Source organism: Carcharhinus amblyrhynchos, chromosome 17 (genome assembly GCF_965287045.1).
Source record: "Carcharhinus amblyrhynchos chromosome 17, sCarAmb.v2.hapA, whole genome shotgun sequence".
NCBI lineage: Eukaryota > Metazoa > Chordata > Chondrichthyes > Carcharhiniformes > Carcharhinidae > Carcharhinus > Carcharhinus amblyrhynchos.
Window position 1 is genome coordinate 17,026,930 of NC_137340.1, and position 16,365 is coordinate 17,043,294.

The 16,365-nt window shown below is 39.1% G+C and overlaps 1 protein-coding gene across 6 annotated transcripts in view; it reads left to right on the forward strand.

The window, feature by feature from the left end:
- Positions 1-16,365, forward strand: part of cpeb3 (cytoplasmic polyadenylation element binding protein 3) — a 102,168-nt gene that overhangs the window by 40,233 nt on the left and 45,570 nt on the right. For 4 of the 6 annotated variants that reach the window (XM_080205568.1, XM_080205571.1, XM_080205569.1 and 1 more), the window contains exon 5: positions 11,472-11,495. The exons of the other annotated variants lie outside the window; for them this stretch is intronic. In XM_080205568.1, coding sequence (XP_080061694.1) covers positions 11,472-11,495 — 24 coding nt within the window. The remainder of the gene's footprint in view (positions 1-11,471; positions 11,496-16,365) is intronic. 6 annotated transcript variants of the gene reach the window in all.

Here is a 16,365-nt window from a genome sequence, read left to right on the forward strand (position 1 = left end):
ATTCTAAAGAATCTGGTCAGACAAGATCATAATAATCAACATTTTTCTTCTAACTTTTTCTCCTTGAAGTCATGCCATTTACCTTTGAGCTGATAAAATCGATCATTTTTACTTATTATCTCTTAATATCTCAGCTATGCAGAATAGCTTCAGCAGAGCCAGAATCTAGCCACATATGGGGTGGCTCAGTGGTTAGCACTAATACCTCATAACGCCAAGGACCCAGGTTTGATTCCCAGTCTGTGCAGTCTGCACGTTCTCTGCGTCTGCATGGGTTTCCTCTGGGTGCTTTGGTTTCCTCCCACAGTCCAAAAAATGTGCTGGTTAGGTGCATTGGCCATGTTAAATTCTCCTCCAGTGTACCTGAACAGGCGCCGTAGTGTGGCGACTTGGGGATTTTCACAATAATTTCATTGCAGTGTTAATGTAAGCCTACTTGTGACACTAATAAATAAACTTAAAACTTAATTTTATCCCAGGTCAGAAATTTTTTGCAGTGCTGAAGCTTGTATTCCACAACCATCACATTGGTTCTATCCACATAGAAAATGAACCAACAATATTTGCAAATCTAGATATTTATAAATTTTAGTACAGGAACATGTTAACTTACTTTTGAACGTGCCTCTGGTTAAATAGCTTTAGAATGTATTTCAGCTGAAAGCCCACTAGCTAATGGTGAACAGCTATAGTTGATTTTATTTATACTGTGGTTACATTGGTGGTCAGTAAACAACAGGTTTCTCCTGACAGTTTGTAATGATTTAAGTTGAGAAATATGCAAGTTACTGTGATGTATTGCTAGCCTTAATATATTAAGGCTATATAATGTTTTACTTGTATGATATTCCATACGGCCTGTAAACTTGAGGATGAAGAGAACTACTTTTTGTTCCTTGTTCTGTCTTTGTATCTGGAAATTGAACAAATGAAGAGTATTGATTACCTACCTACAGGTATGATCTTCCTCATGAAAGTTAAGTGTTCCCACATGTCATTTTGATTCTCTTTTAAACATTTTGAAACTTAACACATTCCTTGTGTGTGTTTTGACTTCACTTGAATGAATATCTTTTTGTGTTGTTGGTACCTCCTTTCAGATAAGCTGAAGTATGCATTCAGAAGGCAGTATTGTATATAGCTTAATAGAGAGACAATGTGACAGTCATAATCCCTGCATTGTAGCCAAACCTTAATCTTATTAGTGGAATGTGTGTGTCTCCTTCTAGACGGTGCATTCTCTTGCTGTCACTTTCTGTCCACTTGCTTTGTTTTCCTTCTGTTGCCCCGACTCCGTCTTCCTCCATTTGCCCATTTGCAGTTTTGAATGACAAATCGTTTGCATATAGAGATGGTACTTTCAAAGAAATGAGGAAAACTAAATTTGTGTGATATAATCTACCATTCTGCAATTACAAGTCTAAGTCTAGATTTCCCTAGAATTTAGAAGAATGCGAGGTGGCTACACTGAAACATAAAATTATTAAGGAACTTGACAAGGTCCGTACCAGGAGGTTTTTCACTTTGTCTGGGGAGTATAAAACTAGGGGTCACCATCTCAGAATAAGGGGTTGGCCATTTAGGATGAGTTGAGACAATTTTTAACTCTGAGCATTTCATGTCTTTGAAATTCTGTACTTAGGGAGCTGTGGATGCTCCATCATTGAATATATTCGGAAGAGAGACCCATAGCTGTCCGGTTAAAAAGGGCATTGAGTGATGTGGATTAATGTAGGATTGTGGACTTGAACTAAAATATCAATGAAATGCTGGCTTAAAGGGCAGAATGGTTGGTTCCTGTTTCTATTAGATCATTTATATATGTTGCATTGCTAAGATGGTTCTTGGATGTCAGAGTTTTCGTTTTGTGGTTGTCTATAAGATAATAATTGTGTCACTTGTTGCATTTAATGCAGCAGTGAGCAAATGTGTACCTACTTAATTTGGAGGTCACTAATCATCTCTGACCTGTATTGACAGTTTTGAAGGGGCTTGCCATTTTGGAGGCTACGATAATACTGAAACTTAAAACCAAGTATTAGCTGAGGTCAGGTGAACTGAAAGGCTCTGAAATCAAACATAAAGGCCCATTTCAGACAAAAAGAAGTGTTCCAGTGGATAAAGCAGGGTGTTGAATGTATGTGATCCTCGAATCATAAGTGATGAAGAAGGAATGAATTATAACTAATTCAGTAACTTCTCATTAATGTGTTATAGTTTGCCTGGTCTGCTTAGAAACTGTTAATGATATTCTCCAATTTCTTTAGATTTTCAAATGACCTTAGAAGATTGGATATTAGGAAAGTTTAGAACGCATATTTAATGTGTCAGTATAACAATGGTGCAAAATTTACTACCCATTAAATGTGAAGAATAATTTTCAATAGAATATAAATAAATGCAAACAGTAATGAGCTAAAGTAAACCCCTGAGCATCATTAAGCTTATAAAAGGTGCTCTCTACAATACAAATTTTAAAACTGTGATTGTGTGGGCCTCCCACTCGCTGCCATTGTAGAGTTATAGAAGTTTACAGCATGAAAACAGGCCCTTAGGCCCACCTTGTTCATGCTGCCCTTTTTTTAAAACCCCTAAGCTAATTGTGAAGCAGAACAGAAGTGATGCATAGTTTGATTCTTGAATCAAGCTATGTTAGTGTTCCCAGAAAAAATTCAAAGTGTTAACTTGTTGACCTGCATTAATTTTATAACCTTCAGTGGAAGGTTTGCATGCATTTCCATGGAAGTGTAATAGCACATGTAATGTCCAGTTTCTTCCTCAATCCACAATTGTTTTTGAAACAAATGCTTTACTTTGCACAAGTAGTAAGGGGATTTGTATTGCATTAAGCCTGAGGAATAAAAGGTAAAAATGATTAAACCCAGGAATAAATGATTGTACATTTGCATCATTAGATTTGAGATGCCCAAGGATTTGCACACTTAACATTTACTAATTTATTTATACAAAACATTTGTATGGAGACTCCCTTCTGTGCAGACTACTCACATTATATACTAATTATTCACTCAGCCTCAATTTGTTAATCTGTTACAGGTAAAGCTTTACAAGTTCATGTAGAAGTTACAGCACAGTAACTGGTCGGTCCAAAGATGTGTCGATTCGGTGGAATGGCTAAACAAAATTGCCCCTTAGTATCCAAAGATGTGTAGATTAGGTAGATTGGCCATGGTAAATAATGGGGTTATAGGATATCATGGGCCAGGTAAGATATTCTTTCAGAGTCATGCAGGCTTGATGGCCCAAATGGCCTCCTTCCGCACTGTAGCGATTTGATGGGTTGTATGGTTCATTCAGCCCAACTTATACTGGTTCTGCTGAAGTCTGTAAATTTAATTATGAACAGCTTTTATGGATACTTTTTGCATTGATGTTTTTGGATAAATAGGATCCTGATTTTTTAAAGAGATCCAGCTGGTGCTTGATATTTAGAATCCCTTTTAAGGAGAGGTGTGTGGGCTTTAGTGGGAAGAGTATCAAGTATTAAAATATGCTGACAACACAACAATGGGAGATTTGACAAGCTGAGGAATATTTGGTTTGCAGAATGCACAACTAGATGACAGATGCAATTTAATGTGGAGAAGCATGAAGTAATGCATCTTGGGAGAACAAAAAGGTGGAGGGGCAATTATATGCTTAGTGCAGAAATGTGGAATACTGTGCCTGAACCTAGGGGGTTTAGATATATAAGCCCCGAATACAAGTGCAGTTGCTGAAGCTATTGCAAGTAGCTTTTATGGTTTAATAAATAGGGGGGTTTATAAGTATCAGAATCCGATAGCAATGATGAATTTACTCGAGCCTGTGAGCTCAATACTGACCCCAGTTCAAACAAAACCCATTTACCCAACTTTCTTCCCCATCTGTCAACCAATTTTCTATCTAGCTGCAACATTTCCTGTATTACCATAAACAAATTTTTTTCTAGTAAGGCTCTTACGAAGCAGCTTCTCACATTATATTCTCTATGCCTATACCTTCTATTCAAAATATTTTGAAGTGTGTTGTTTTTGACTTGCCTTTATTCAATGTTTGTTTGTAAATGCTTTATGATTTTAAATTGCTTTTATGCTCTTGAGTTTACCTACAGATGTTATCACTCTAACCAGTCTATAGTTACCTGACTTAGATAATCTTTTCTCCCTTGTTGTATAAGGGTGCATAATTTTCTTGTCTAAGGATTGGAAAAATTGTGACCAGATCTCCTCCTACCTCAACTTTTTACTACTTTTAATAAGCTAGGGTGCATACCATCAGAACCTCATGGCACATCTACCTCAAATTCTTTAAAAGCAACAACACCGCCACATTTATTTCCATCAGTTGTTCCATATTCTTACCTCGTTGTCCTCTGTTTTCACTTCCATCATCATTAGTTAAAGATCAATTCAAAATATTCATTTAATACTTTGAATATACTGTATGTTGGGCGTGTACTGGTTGGAATTTAGAAGGCTGAGGGCTGATCTTATAGAGACACATAAGATAATGGAGGGGCTAGATAGGGTAGAGCTAGAGAGATTCTTTCCACTTAGAAAAGAAACCAGAACTAGAGGGCACAGCCTCAAAATAAGGGGGGGTCAGTTTAGAACAGAGTTGAGGAGGAACTACTTCTGAGGGTAGTGAATCTCTGGAATGCTCTGCCCATTGAAGTGGTGGAGGCTACCTCGTTGAATGTTTAAGTCATGGGTAGATAGATTTCTGATCGATAAGGGAATTAAGGTTTATGGGCAGCAAGCGGGTAAGTGGAACTGATCCACTTCAGATCAGCCATGGTCTTATTGAATGGCGGGGCAGGCTCAAGGGGCTAGATGGCCTACTCCTCCTATTTCTTATGTTCTTATGTATTTCGGGTAAAATGTTAGCGTTCTTATCTGCCCTCAGGTGGATGTTAAAGATCCCAAGGCACTATTGCAAAGAGCAAGGGACTTCTTCCCTGGAGTCCGGCCAATATTTATCCTTCAAACAACATCGCAAAAACAGATTATTTGCTCATCATCAGATTGCTGTTTGAGGGAGCTTGCTGTGCGCAAATTAATTTGCTACATTTTACTCATTACAGCAATGACTACAATTCATAAGTGCTTCATTGGGCAAAGCATTTTGGGCTGTCATCTGATCAAAAAGCGAGCTATATAAATGTAAGGTTTCTTCCTTATCAACAAATTCAACTACGTGGTTAGAGTGACTTGAGAAGTTTCCTTGTGATATGACATTTTGTAGACATTTGGATTGACCAGGTGAAACACTCTTCAGTTGTGTACATTCTCTTGTCTTCAGTTTGAGAAGACATTGCTGTCTTTGGTTACTTGCTGGACAGCACTCTTTCTGGGACTTTGATCCCTTTCACTCTCAATTGCAAAGGCCCCACATTTACTTGCTTATTTCTGAGGAATATGGGCCAAAACATAACTGGCTCATGGTAACTATCAAATGTGACAGAAAAATGCACTTCCTCCTTTATGGTCATTACTGCACTTGGTCAAATTCTCCTATAACTGTAGGATCACATTAGATGACAAAAATGCAATCTTTCTAAAAGAGTGAAACAAAGAGAGGAAGAGGACAAAACAGAGGTGTTGTCACACCACAAAGTGGGGTAATGGGATTAAGTTGCAGGTAAATATTTCATATAATTTTACCTCTAACATATAGTTTAAGTTGAATAAATAATTAAACTTTAATTAAATAAATAAAGCAAAATGTTAGCTGGAGATAGTAGTGTAAGTGATGTGCTGCAACTATAGCATGTAAGAGTTTGTGAAGGTGTTGTAATTATCTTCATGTTGAGGAAGCTCTGAACTGTTGGCGTAGAATCCAAAGTGCAGACATTACAGGCATCAAGTAAGGGGGAAGGGTGGAAATTACCTGGACACTTTGATACAAGAGGCAGCCACACCTACTGTTCCCTGTAAGTAACCCAGAAGGTATTACTTTTAAGCTGCTCGCAGGCTTATCTCCTTGACAATATTGCTCAAAAATAATTTAAAGCCACTGTCTACCTGGGCTGGAAAGTAATACAGGTCTGGTCATTGGTCATGGACAGGAAGGTTTGACTGAGTCAGGCAGGTAGTGAGTGCCTAGCTGCTGTTCTGGAGAAGCATTTGGCTTTGCTATTATCCAACAGGTTCTGATTGCCTGTGTAAGTGAGGGCAGAATGTATGAGAAAATTATCATGACACTACTGCAAGAGAGCATTTAAATGGGGGGAATGAAAAGGAATGTAATGGTAAGGGCTGAGTTGTCAAGGGAAAAGATACTGTTCTACGCAACCATGATTGGACATTCCACTCACTGTGTTGCCTCTTGGGCTAGGGACAACTTTTTTGTCTGGAGAAAACCTTGGATTGGGAAGGGGAATGAGTTGTCAAAGTGCACCTTGAAATCAATGACATTGGTATAGCTGGGAATGAGATTCTGCTGAGAGATTTTGAGAAAGTAAGTCCAAGTTAAAATGCAGAATCTCATGGAATAATCTCTGGATTGTTACCTGAGTCGGGTGCAAATTGGCATAGCAGCAAACCGATTTTGAAGGTTAAATATGTGACTTGAAAGGGTGTTGGAAGAGATAGAGTTTTCAATTCCTGCAGCATTGGCATCAGTGATCTGGAAGGAAAAGTGGAACTATTCCACTGGTGTGGCTTCACAAAATCATTTAGGACCAGTGTCCCGGTGCATCCGATAATCAGGCTGGTAATATAGACTTCTGACAAATAGAGGGTTAGGGAGGATTCAGGAAACGATCATTTCAGCTGCAACAAGTGAAATTTTGAGACTTTTGAGCAGACTAGCGATTTGGGTAAAAATGAGCAGACTGTGTCAGTAAGTGAAAGTGATTAAGAAACATAATAAGATTTAAGACTAAGGTGACATCAGGGAAAATTAGTCAAAAGTTGAAGCCAAGGTTGCTATGTCTGAATGCCCAAAATGTTCATAAAATAAATGAATTGATAACAAAAGAAATAAACACATTTAATCTAGAAGTTATTACGAGGGCAAGGCTACAGAGCGACCAAAATTGGGAACTAAATATTCCAGGCTTTGAGAGAAAAAACAGATCTTACCTGCTGTCCATGCCACGCTTGTGCTGCAGCGAAGTCAGAGAATTTGGTGCCAGCCAAATCTCCATTCATTGCAACAGGATAGGAAAATCCTGCCGGTGTGAACAGTAGTAACATTTTGGCCGGTATGTGTGGGATGAGTAGCCCTAATGACAAAGCATGGAATAAATATGTAGAAAGGGTAGCTCAGGAGCGAGCATCACAAACTTAACATGATAGCTTATAAAGACTTTGTGCTATAATCTTACTACTTTTATTTCCCCTCAAGAGTTCCTCTTATTTTTTTGAAATCTTGAAGTTTCATTCACTTCTGGGACCAACCCAAAAACTCTGCTACAGACTTCTAAAATTTTCTTTAACCCTCCCTCATTTTTCAGCTGTTCTTCCAAGATAAGATTCTATGGGGGTTCTTTCATTAACTTTTTGGCTGAGAACCCTCCACCTTTTTTTTTCTGACCTCATGATTGTAGATGCCTCATCTGTGTTTGGGTTTCTAGCAGATAGCCAAGTGCATTCTCGCAGCTTCTCAAGCTAATTCTCTACCGACAGCGTTCTGTCACAAGGCTCCTCGAGGACCAATGTGGATTTATTCCACTAGCTGCAAGCTGGAGCCAATTTGCTAGTTATTTTTCTCTCTCTAAATCGAAACAAAGCACCCCATCTATATGCCATGATGAATTTAGTATATCCTCTGCTCGAAATGCCACCCTAATTGAATATCATCTCCTGTTGGTACACTCAGTGTGGTGAGCTGCAGTGTTCACCTAAGCAAAGCTACAACTGCCTCCGTCCATTCCCAAACTGAGTTGCCTGCTTCTTTCAGCAAACACCAACCAAGAAGTTTCTACCCAAGGCTCCACCCTGAATAACTGTTTCTATGGCAATGTGACATTTTTTTGGATGATTCAACCAGAAATACAAGCAAATTATTTTAGCTCCAAGGCTAATCTTTTATTCTGCAACCCACACGTATAATGTGTATCTCCAGTGGAGTTGTAGAACTCTTTCCCAGAATTGCTAGATTTTAGCTTATTTTAGTGGGATAATGATGCATACCTTGGCTCTGCCCAGAGGTCCAAAAATAGGGTAGCTTTTAATTGTAATGAATTCCCAGCTTGTTTGAATTTAATTCCGTTCGGGATTAGAACCGCTTTCCCCATCCAGATTTTCCATTTATCTTGTGGCTTTAGGAGATTGGATGATAAATGTAAGCTTTATTCTGAAACACATGAATTGTGAGCTAAATTTTCATAACAGTACATTAGCTTTTTGTTACAAAGGAATTGCTGTATATACATAAAAAATGTCTTACAGCAATTAAGACAATTGGTGAGACTATGCCTGCAGTAGTGTGTGTGCAGATTTGGCCTACTCTTCCCCTCTCACTGCCTGTTTCCATGGCAACGTGAATCACTTGGACCTTGTATCTCATTTCTACCTTGTGGTAGAAATGCCAATTAGCTATTCTTTAGACTCCCAGCTCCATTGTATTGTGAAACTAAATATACAGGTTATAGTAAAACTGTTTACAAGATCTGACATTCCTAACACCTTTGTGAGACTTGGAAACGAGCAGTCAATCGATCCACTGTCAGCACAGATACTTTTGCTATCATTTACAGGCATGAATGCCCAATACATAATCATCTTATAAAATTCCTCATTCATAACAGGATTATCTGATCATTGCTGATATTGCTGTTTGTAGGAGTGTGCTGTTTGTAAATTGGCTGCCATGATTCCAGTATTACTTTTGAAGTGTAGTCACTGTTGTACTTAATTGGCTTTAAAGCACTTTAATACATCAGGTGGTCATGAAAAGTGCAAAATACAAGTACATTTTCTTCTCGATAGCTGTTAACAGAGAAATCCTTATTCGAGTCGGCATGATTATTCTGATCCGTTCCCATTGAAGCATTGCAAGAAACGTTTAATTTATTCCTGACCTAATGAAGGCTCCTTTCTTTTATTTCATGAACATTAACTTGTACTTTGCTGTACCTTTTTGAATTTTGTTTTATAAGGTGATGTAGTGGTCATAAAAGTGCCATCTCCATACATTAATATTTCTTTGACATGCATACAAGCAAAAAACACGTGTTTTTACCTTTTGTTTGCTCACTGAAGTGAATGAGCAAGGAATCGAGGAGTAGTGAATGCAGATTGAGAATATTTACCCTAATTAAAATGAACAATTTCATAATCTCTCTAAAAACTAATGTTTTCCAAATATATGTATCAGTATTAAAATCCAAATACTCTTCTACACTTTAGTATATCAGTGCAAACTCTTTTGCAAATGTGGGCACAGAAGTTACTCGAGGTTTTCCATCCATTTATGTGTCGGAGCTTTCAGTAAAAGCTCTGCTCCATTACATTCTTAACACCTTGGTGGTGAAGAAGGAACCTGTTTTATTTCTTATTTTGAAACGTCAAAATGTCTTCTGTCCTTTTTTTTTATCTGATTTGAAATTTATCACAATTGGAGTATTATTCAGTCCTCTCAAATGAACGTAATATGCCTCCCCCCCCCCCCCCCCCCCCGCCCCACCAATCATTCCCAATTGTATTTGTGACCTGTACCAATTATGATATACTTACATACATTGATTTATTCTAGTAAGATAAAATTGATCCCCTTCCAACACTGGAACTACTTGGACAAAAATCCATACTGGTATTTGAGTTGCAGTCCTCTTACCTTTTTATGTTGACTGATCATCTTTGCGTTCCAGCTAAGAAAATATTCCTTCCATTTTCTTCTTTGTCATAATTGGTCTCCAGTTGTTCTAATTCACCTGTACCCATTTATTATAGCAGCTGTTCAAACCGATAAAACAATGTCTTGGTGAGAGGCAATTCTGTTCCCATCTTAAGTATGGGAAGTAAATCAAGATCAAGTTTGTAGCTCAATGAAGTCCAACCTAATGAGTGAGACATTTAATTTAGTTGTAGGTTTACAAGAGAAAAGCAGTTTTGGGATATTACACATTAACTGTTTCCACAAAGCACTGCTATGTGAGTCATTACTTCCAGAATTCTAGACCTATAATTCCGTTTCAGGTAATTCATAATATGTAAGTTGACCTATGAATGTGCTGCAAATTTGGTGATTGAAATGATGAAAAAGTGCATTAGTTTACTATTTCTTTACTCATGACTTATGTTTGATTTATTAACTAATTAGTATTATTGTGATGGATTGCACTTGCATACAAGTGAAATCAAGTGTTGCAAGGTTTTCATTTTGTAAATTGCTCATCTGCTTCCCTGATGAATTATGCAGGATTACAGTTCCTTTCTAATAGTTGAAACCCTTCCAGTGTATATAATGTTTTTTAAATTACAATAGTAGTTTGACAACAATATTCACAATGAAAACTACCTATTTTTTGAAGAAAAGCAGATTCTAGTATGAGCTGAAGAGTGCTGCATTCATCTGTTAATATTTAATGTGGGTGTGTTTTCAGATTACAAATTAGCTGAAATGTGTTTCTTCCTGCAGTTTCTGTTGACAGTAATGTGCTTTATTTCAAAGAAAATAACTGCAATCGCTCATTTTCTAAAGTTACCTGCCTTGCCAATCTGCAAGCAAGCAATCATGGTAGAATCTAAGCTATTACTAGGTGTGATTGCATTGTGCACGGTATTATGGCTAACCTTTAATATACTTGTTTTTGGAAAAAAGCTTTATCTGTGGTATATTTTTGATGATGAAACTAGTTGCATTTTAAAAAGACCAGCTTGATTCTGTAGCAGTTGGATCCTATTGAAAAAGGACAAATTGCTTTTATAAATCCTGTCACAAAAGAACTTTGATAAATATTCACTTTCCTTCTATATCTTGCATCCAGCACTGGAAGCAAATCAAAACAGTCCTTTTTGCCAAATAATTTTAAAATTTAGTTTTTACGTTTGACATGCTGCTGGCACAAAACTTAAGATGTGCACTTCTGCTAGAATGTCTCCATTTAGTCACTTTGAGCCTCATAGACAACCTAGAAGTGTGAGTGAGAATTGAAGCAATTTCCTCAAGGGAGAAATTAAAGTTCAGTTCATCTGCATCACTGTCGGGAGCCTTGTGCTACCCGGCATCATAAAGTCAAAATTGCATTTTACAATAAGTGTAGTAAAGGGGTAATGTGAAGTGAAAGGCTTCCCAAGGAATAGTTTGGAGGGGAGGAGGGAATGAAACTAATTTTGAAAAAATAAGTTTGCTGTGTGGTAACCAAACACTTCACTTCCAAAACTTAATTCAGTACGGAACAGCAGGTGAAGTTTTGACAATGAGCTGAACCCATGTTATCTGAATCATGAATGCCTATCATATGCAGTTTTCAATAGAAGGTTACAGGCCTACCCACTATTTTCTCTGTTTATATGCAGCAAGGACATTTGGCCGACGAAGAGGTAAATACATTTTTAATACTCAAGCGTTTGCTTCTCGAACATTTCAATGCTGTACTGGAGTGATTAACAATTTTCAGTTGCTTGTGTAAATCTTTCAGTTTGACAATATTTTTCTGCCCGTTTGCGATTATCCCAAATATCTAACATTTCTGAATCAGTAGCTTGCCATTTGTTGCTTCAAAATTTTCTATAAATCTTGACAAAAGTCTTTGTATCTTTCTTTAAATCTGTGAAAACATGGAATCAAATGGTCTGTTTTTAATTGTGACTGAAAAAATAATAATTCTTACTCAATAGCAGCTGCTGCAGAAGTGCAATTTTGAGATTTCCTTTGAGTTGGTATTTTTTATTTATTTGAAGTAAATGGATTTGTTTTTGTTTCTTAACACGGTGTTATTTTTAAATCTGGTCATGGTATCCAAAGAGAGGCTCTGAGTGTAAACCAGGTGTTTCCCCACGGAAGACAAACAAGAATCTGTGGTAGAATCACCCTAGGCTACTTGAGGTTTTATTTGCTTCACCATCTGGACTATGAGTGGCAAAGGAAAACTTTGAAAAGAATGTTTTAATTTACTGTTCCTTGGGAGGGTTTAAAATGAATATTCCTAAGTATTTTCCCTTGAGCTCTTTTTTCTGTTGGGTCTAATTCAGCCTTGTGGGCTAATGGCCTGGGTCACCATGGTCACCACCTCTAAAAGGCCAGCCAATGGGGGTATTTTTTTCTCCCTCACACAATGACTAGTATGTCTGCTGTCTTGTCAGGATGCCAGCAATGGCTCAGTTGCTGGTCTTTCCTCTGAGTCAGAAGGTTCCAGGTTTAGGGACCACTGCACGTTCTTGAGTACAACGATTTAAGGTGGGCATTTCAGTGTAGTATTGAGGGAGTGCTACGCTGTCGGAAATGCTATTACTGAGATGAGATGTGAACATTTGGTCCCATCACCTGCTTGGGCGGATGGAAACTGTGGCACTATGTTGAAGGATAGCAGGGGAGTTAATCTCTGTCCTAGCCAATATTTATACCTCAGTCAACATCATCCAAACAGATTACCTGATCATTATCATGTTGCTGTATGTGGGAGTTTGCTGTGTGCAAACTGGCTGCCACATTTCCTACATTACAGTAATGGTGGCACAGTGCTTTAACACTGCTGCCTCTTAGTGCCAGGGACCTGGGTTTAATTCCTACCTTGGGTGACTAGCTGTGAGGAGTTTGCACATTTCCCTTTTGTCTGCATGAGTTTCCTCCGGGTGCTCTGATTTCCTCCTCCAGTCCAAAGATGTGCAGGTTAGTTGAATTGACCATGATAATTGCATGGCATAACAGGGATAGGGCAGGGTACGATGCAGTACAGACTCGATGGACCAAATGGCCTCCTGCACTGTAAGGGTTCTATGGTTACACTTCAAAAAGTACTGCTGTCGCTGTAAAGCGCTTTGAGATATTTGGTCATGAAAGTGTGATATAAGGGCAAATCTTTTCTTCTTTAAGTGACCTACAGGTTATTTGGAACAAGTTACTTAGTTGATTGCCCTTCAGTATTTTTTTCTAATACTGCTAGCCAGATTTATAAACCAAATCACTTTACTACACTAGAAAATCTTTCTTTTTCAGTTTTGGTTCCATCTATTCAAACTGAAATTACATTCAATCTACTAAAAATGTCAGTATCCTTCCAGAATTTAAATGCTCTTTTCAGAACCACACCCCTTGTAGAATACAATAGACAAGTTGCTTTGTGTCAAGAATATATGGATTAGCCATATAAAATAAACACTGTAGCTACAAAAGGCTAAGAATCCTGCAGGAAAAACTCACCCCATGATTCCCCAAAGCCGTCCACAACCTACAAGGCAAAAAGTCAGGAGTGTGATGGAATACTCTCCACTTGCCTAGATGAGTACAGCTCTGACAACATTCAAAAAAGCTTGACACCATTTAGGACAAAGCAGCCTACCTGATTGGCACCTAGAACATAGAACATTACAGCGCAGTACAGGCCCTTCGGCCCTCGATGTTGCGCTGACCAGTGGAACCAATCTAATGACCCTCCAACCTAAACTATTCCAATGTTATCCATATGCCTATCCGCTGACCATTTGAATGCCCTTAAAGTTGGCGAGTCCACAACTGCTGCAGGCAGGGCATTCCACGACCTTACTACCCTCTGAGTAAAGAACCTACCTCTGACATCCGTCCTATAATTACCACCCCTTAATTTAAAGCTATGTCCCCTTGTGTTAGCCATTTCCACAACCTTTCCACAAACGTTCACTCCGTCCACCACCGACACACAAGTAGCAGCAGTGTATATCATCTACAAAAAGCACTGCAGGAACTGACCAAGGTTCCTGATACAGTACCTGCGAAACCCATGACCATTACCATCTAGAAGGACACGTGGAACACAAGCACCTGGAACTTCCCCTCCAATCCATTTGCCATCCTAACTTAGAACTATATTGCTCTTCTTTCCCTGTCGCTGGGTCAGAATCCTGGAACACTCTCCCTAACAGCACTGTAGGTGTACCTACATCACATGGACTGCTGCAGTTCAAGAAGGTAGCTTATATATTGCCATTCCTTCCCTGTTTCTGGATCAAAACTCTGAAACTTCTCCCCAACGGCAATGTGGATATTCCCCCACCACATGCACTCTAGTGATTCCAGAAGTCGGCTCACTACCACCTCAAGGGTAAGTAGGGATGGGCAATAAATGCTGGCCTAGCCAACGAAGCTGCTATCTCTTGACTGATACATGGGCTTTCTCTACTTATCACAATTAGCACTAGATTTTTGAAAGGGCTACATCTTTTATTCAGTGATCAAGTATTGTAACAATGTCAGCTTGAGTCCTTCAAGGCAGCCATATTATTAAAAAGATGTGTTAACATTCGTTTGTTGGATTATAGACTTCACCTACATTTTGGAAGGTTAAATTTAATGAGTCCAGTCTAATATGAAGATTTTTCTTATTTTAGTGATGTAACTTCCTATAAAAGCAAGTAATTTTCTTTGGTTAGAATGGACACCAAAGCCTCAACCGTAACCTACAGGCCCTGCTTGTCATATTAATTTGATTTGAGATGACAAGGCACCTGATTTCAGCCTCTCCTGTGTTGGATGCTTGTTGGAATGGCTTGGCTTGTTGGAATTGCTGGTTTGGAAGGCAGTGGGGGATGGTGAGGATTTGAATCTTCAGGATGGACTTTCTGGATGAAATGGAATACTTGGTTCATGAAAATGCTCCATGAAATAGCTTAGCTGGGAATTATCGAGTGAGCCTCGGTCCTGGCCATCTTGCCTTTCCTTTTAAATGCTTCAAGGTAGATAATTTCTTGTTGCATGTAAAGCCATACTATTGCTAACGTGCAAGTTCTCTCTTTTTGGGAAAAAAAGGATAATTAGTTCCAATGCTTAGTTATGAGACAGTTGTCCAAGTGGGAATTCACAATCTTCCCCTTCTGCCTGTGGCTCAATGGGTTAATGCCTCAAGTTACTTCTCGCTGTGTCACATAGAACATAAGAACATAAGAAATAGGAGCAGGAGTAGGCCATCTGGCCCTCCAAGCCTGCCCCGCCATTCAATAAGATCATGGCTGATCTGTCGTGGCTCAGTTCCACATTCCCGCCCTCTCCCCATAACCCTTAATCCCCTCTCTTATCAAAAACCCATCAACCCGCGTCTTAAAAATATTTAGCAAGGTAGCCTCCACCACTTCAACGGGCAGAGAATTCCAGAGATTCACCACCCTTTGAGTGAAGAAATTCTTCCTCAACTCCGTTCTAAACCCCCCCCCACTTTATCTTGAGGCTGTGCCCCCTAGTCCTACTGTCCTTTCTGAGCGGGAAGAGTCTCTCCACCTCTATCCTATCCATCCCATTCATCATCTTATACGTCTCAATGAGATCTCCCCTCATTCTTCTAAACTCTAACGAGTACAAGCCTAGTTTATTCAGCCTCTCCTCATAGCTCAACCCCCTCAACTCCGGCATCAGCCTAGTAAACCTCCTCTGCACTCCCTCCAAGGCCAAAATATCCTTGCGTAAGTACGGCGCCCAAAACTGCACACAGTACTCCAGCTGCGGCTTCACCAATGCCCTATATAGCCGCAGCAAAACCTCCCTACTTTTATATTCAATCCCCCTCACTATGAAGGCCAGCATCCCATTCGCCTTCCTGACCACCTGCTGCACCTGCAAGCTGGGTTTTTGCAACTCATGCACAAGGACCCTGAGGTCCCTCTCCACCGTCGCCTGCTGCAGTTTTTCTCCACGTAAGTAATAATCCTTCCTACCATTATTCCTACCAAAGTGGACCACCTCGCACTTGCCAACATTAAATTCCATTTGCCATTTCCTGGCCCATTCGCCCAGCCTATCTACATCCTTCTGTAGACTCTCCACACCCTCTGCGCAATTTGCCGTTCCACCAATCTTGGTAGATCGGGATAGGATGGGGCATGGCTTGAGCAACTGCCAGCAACCTTTAATTTATAAACATTTGTGAACACAACTTACAGGTATTGAAAGAGATGCTGGAGAGGTAACAACTGCAGCTTGTGAAACCCTTTTTGTTGCTAGATTGTTGCTTTTCAGTTGTGATGGTATAGAATGAGAAAATTGAAGAAATACATTTTCCACTCTTAATTGATCGCCAATTCTTATTAAATTTGTCCTAAGATAATGCAAGAAAATTAGGAGCAAATTCTGCACCATAGCTTCTAAGAATTGCACCCAGTTACTGGAAGTGAAAAAGAAGAAATTACAGGAGTGGAATTGATTATAGTTCATGTCTGTGCCTCCATCGTTTGGTAGGAATGCCACAGTCGTTTGTTGAACATCAGAGAAAGCTTTCATTCCATTGGC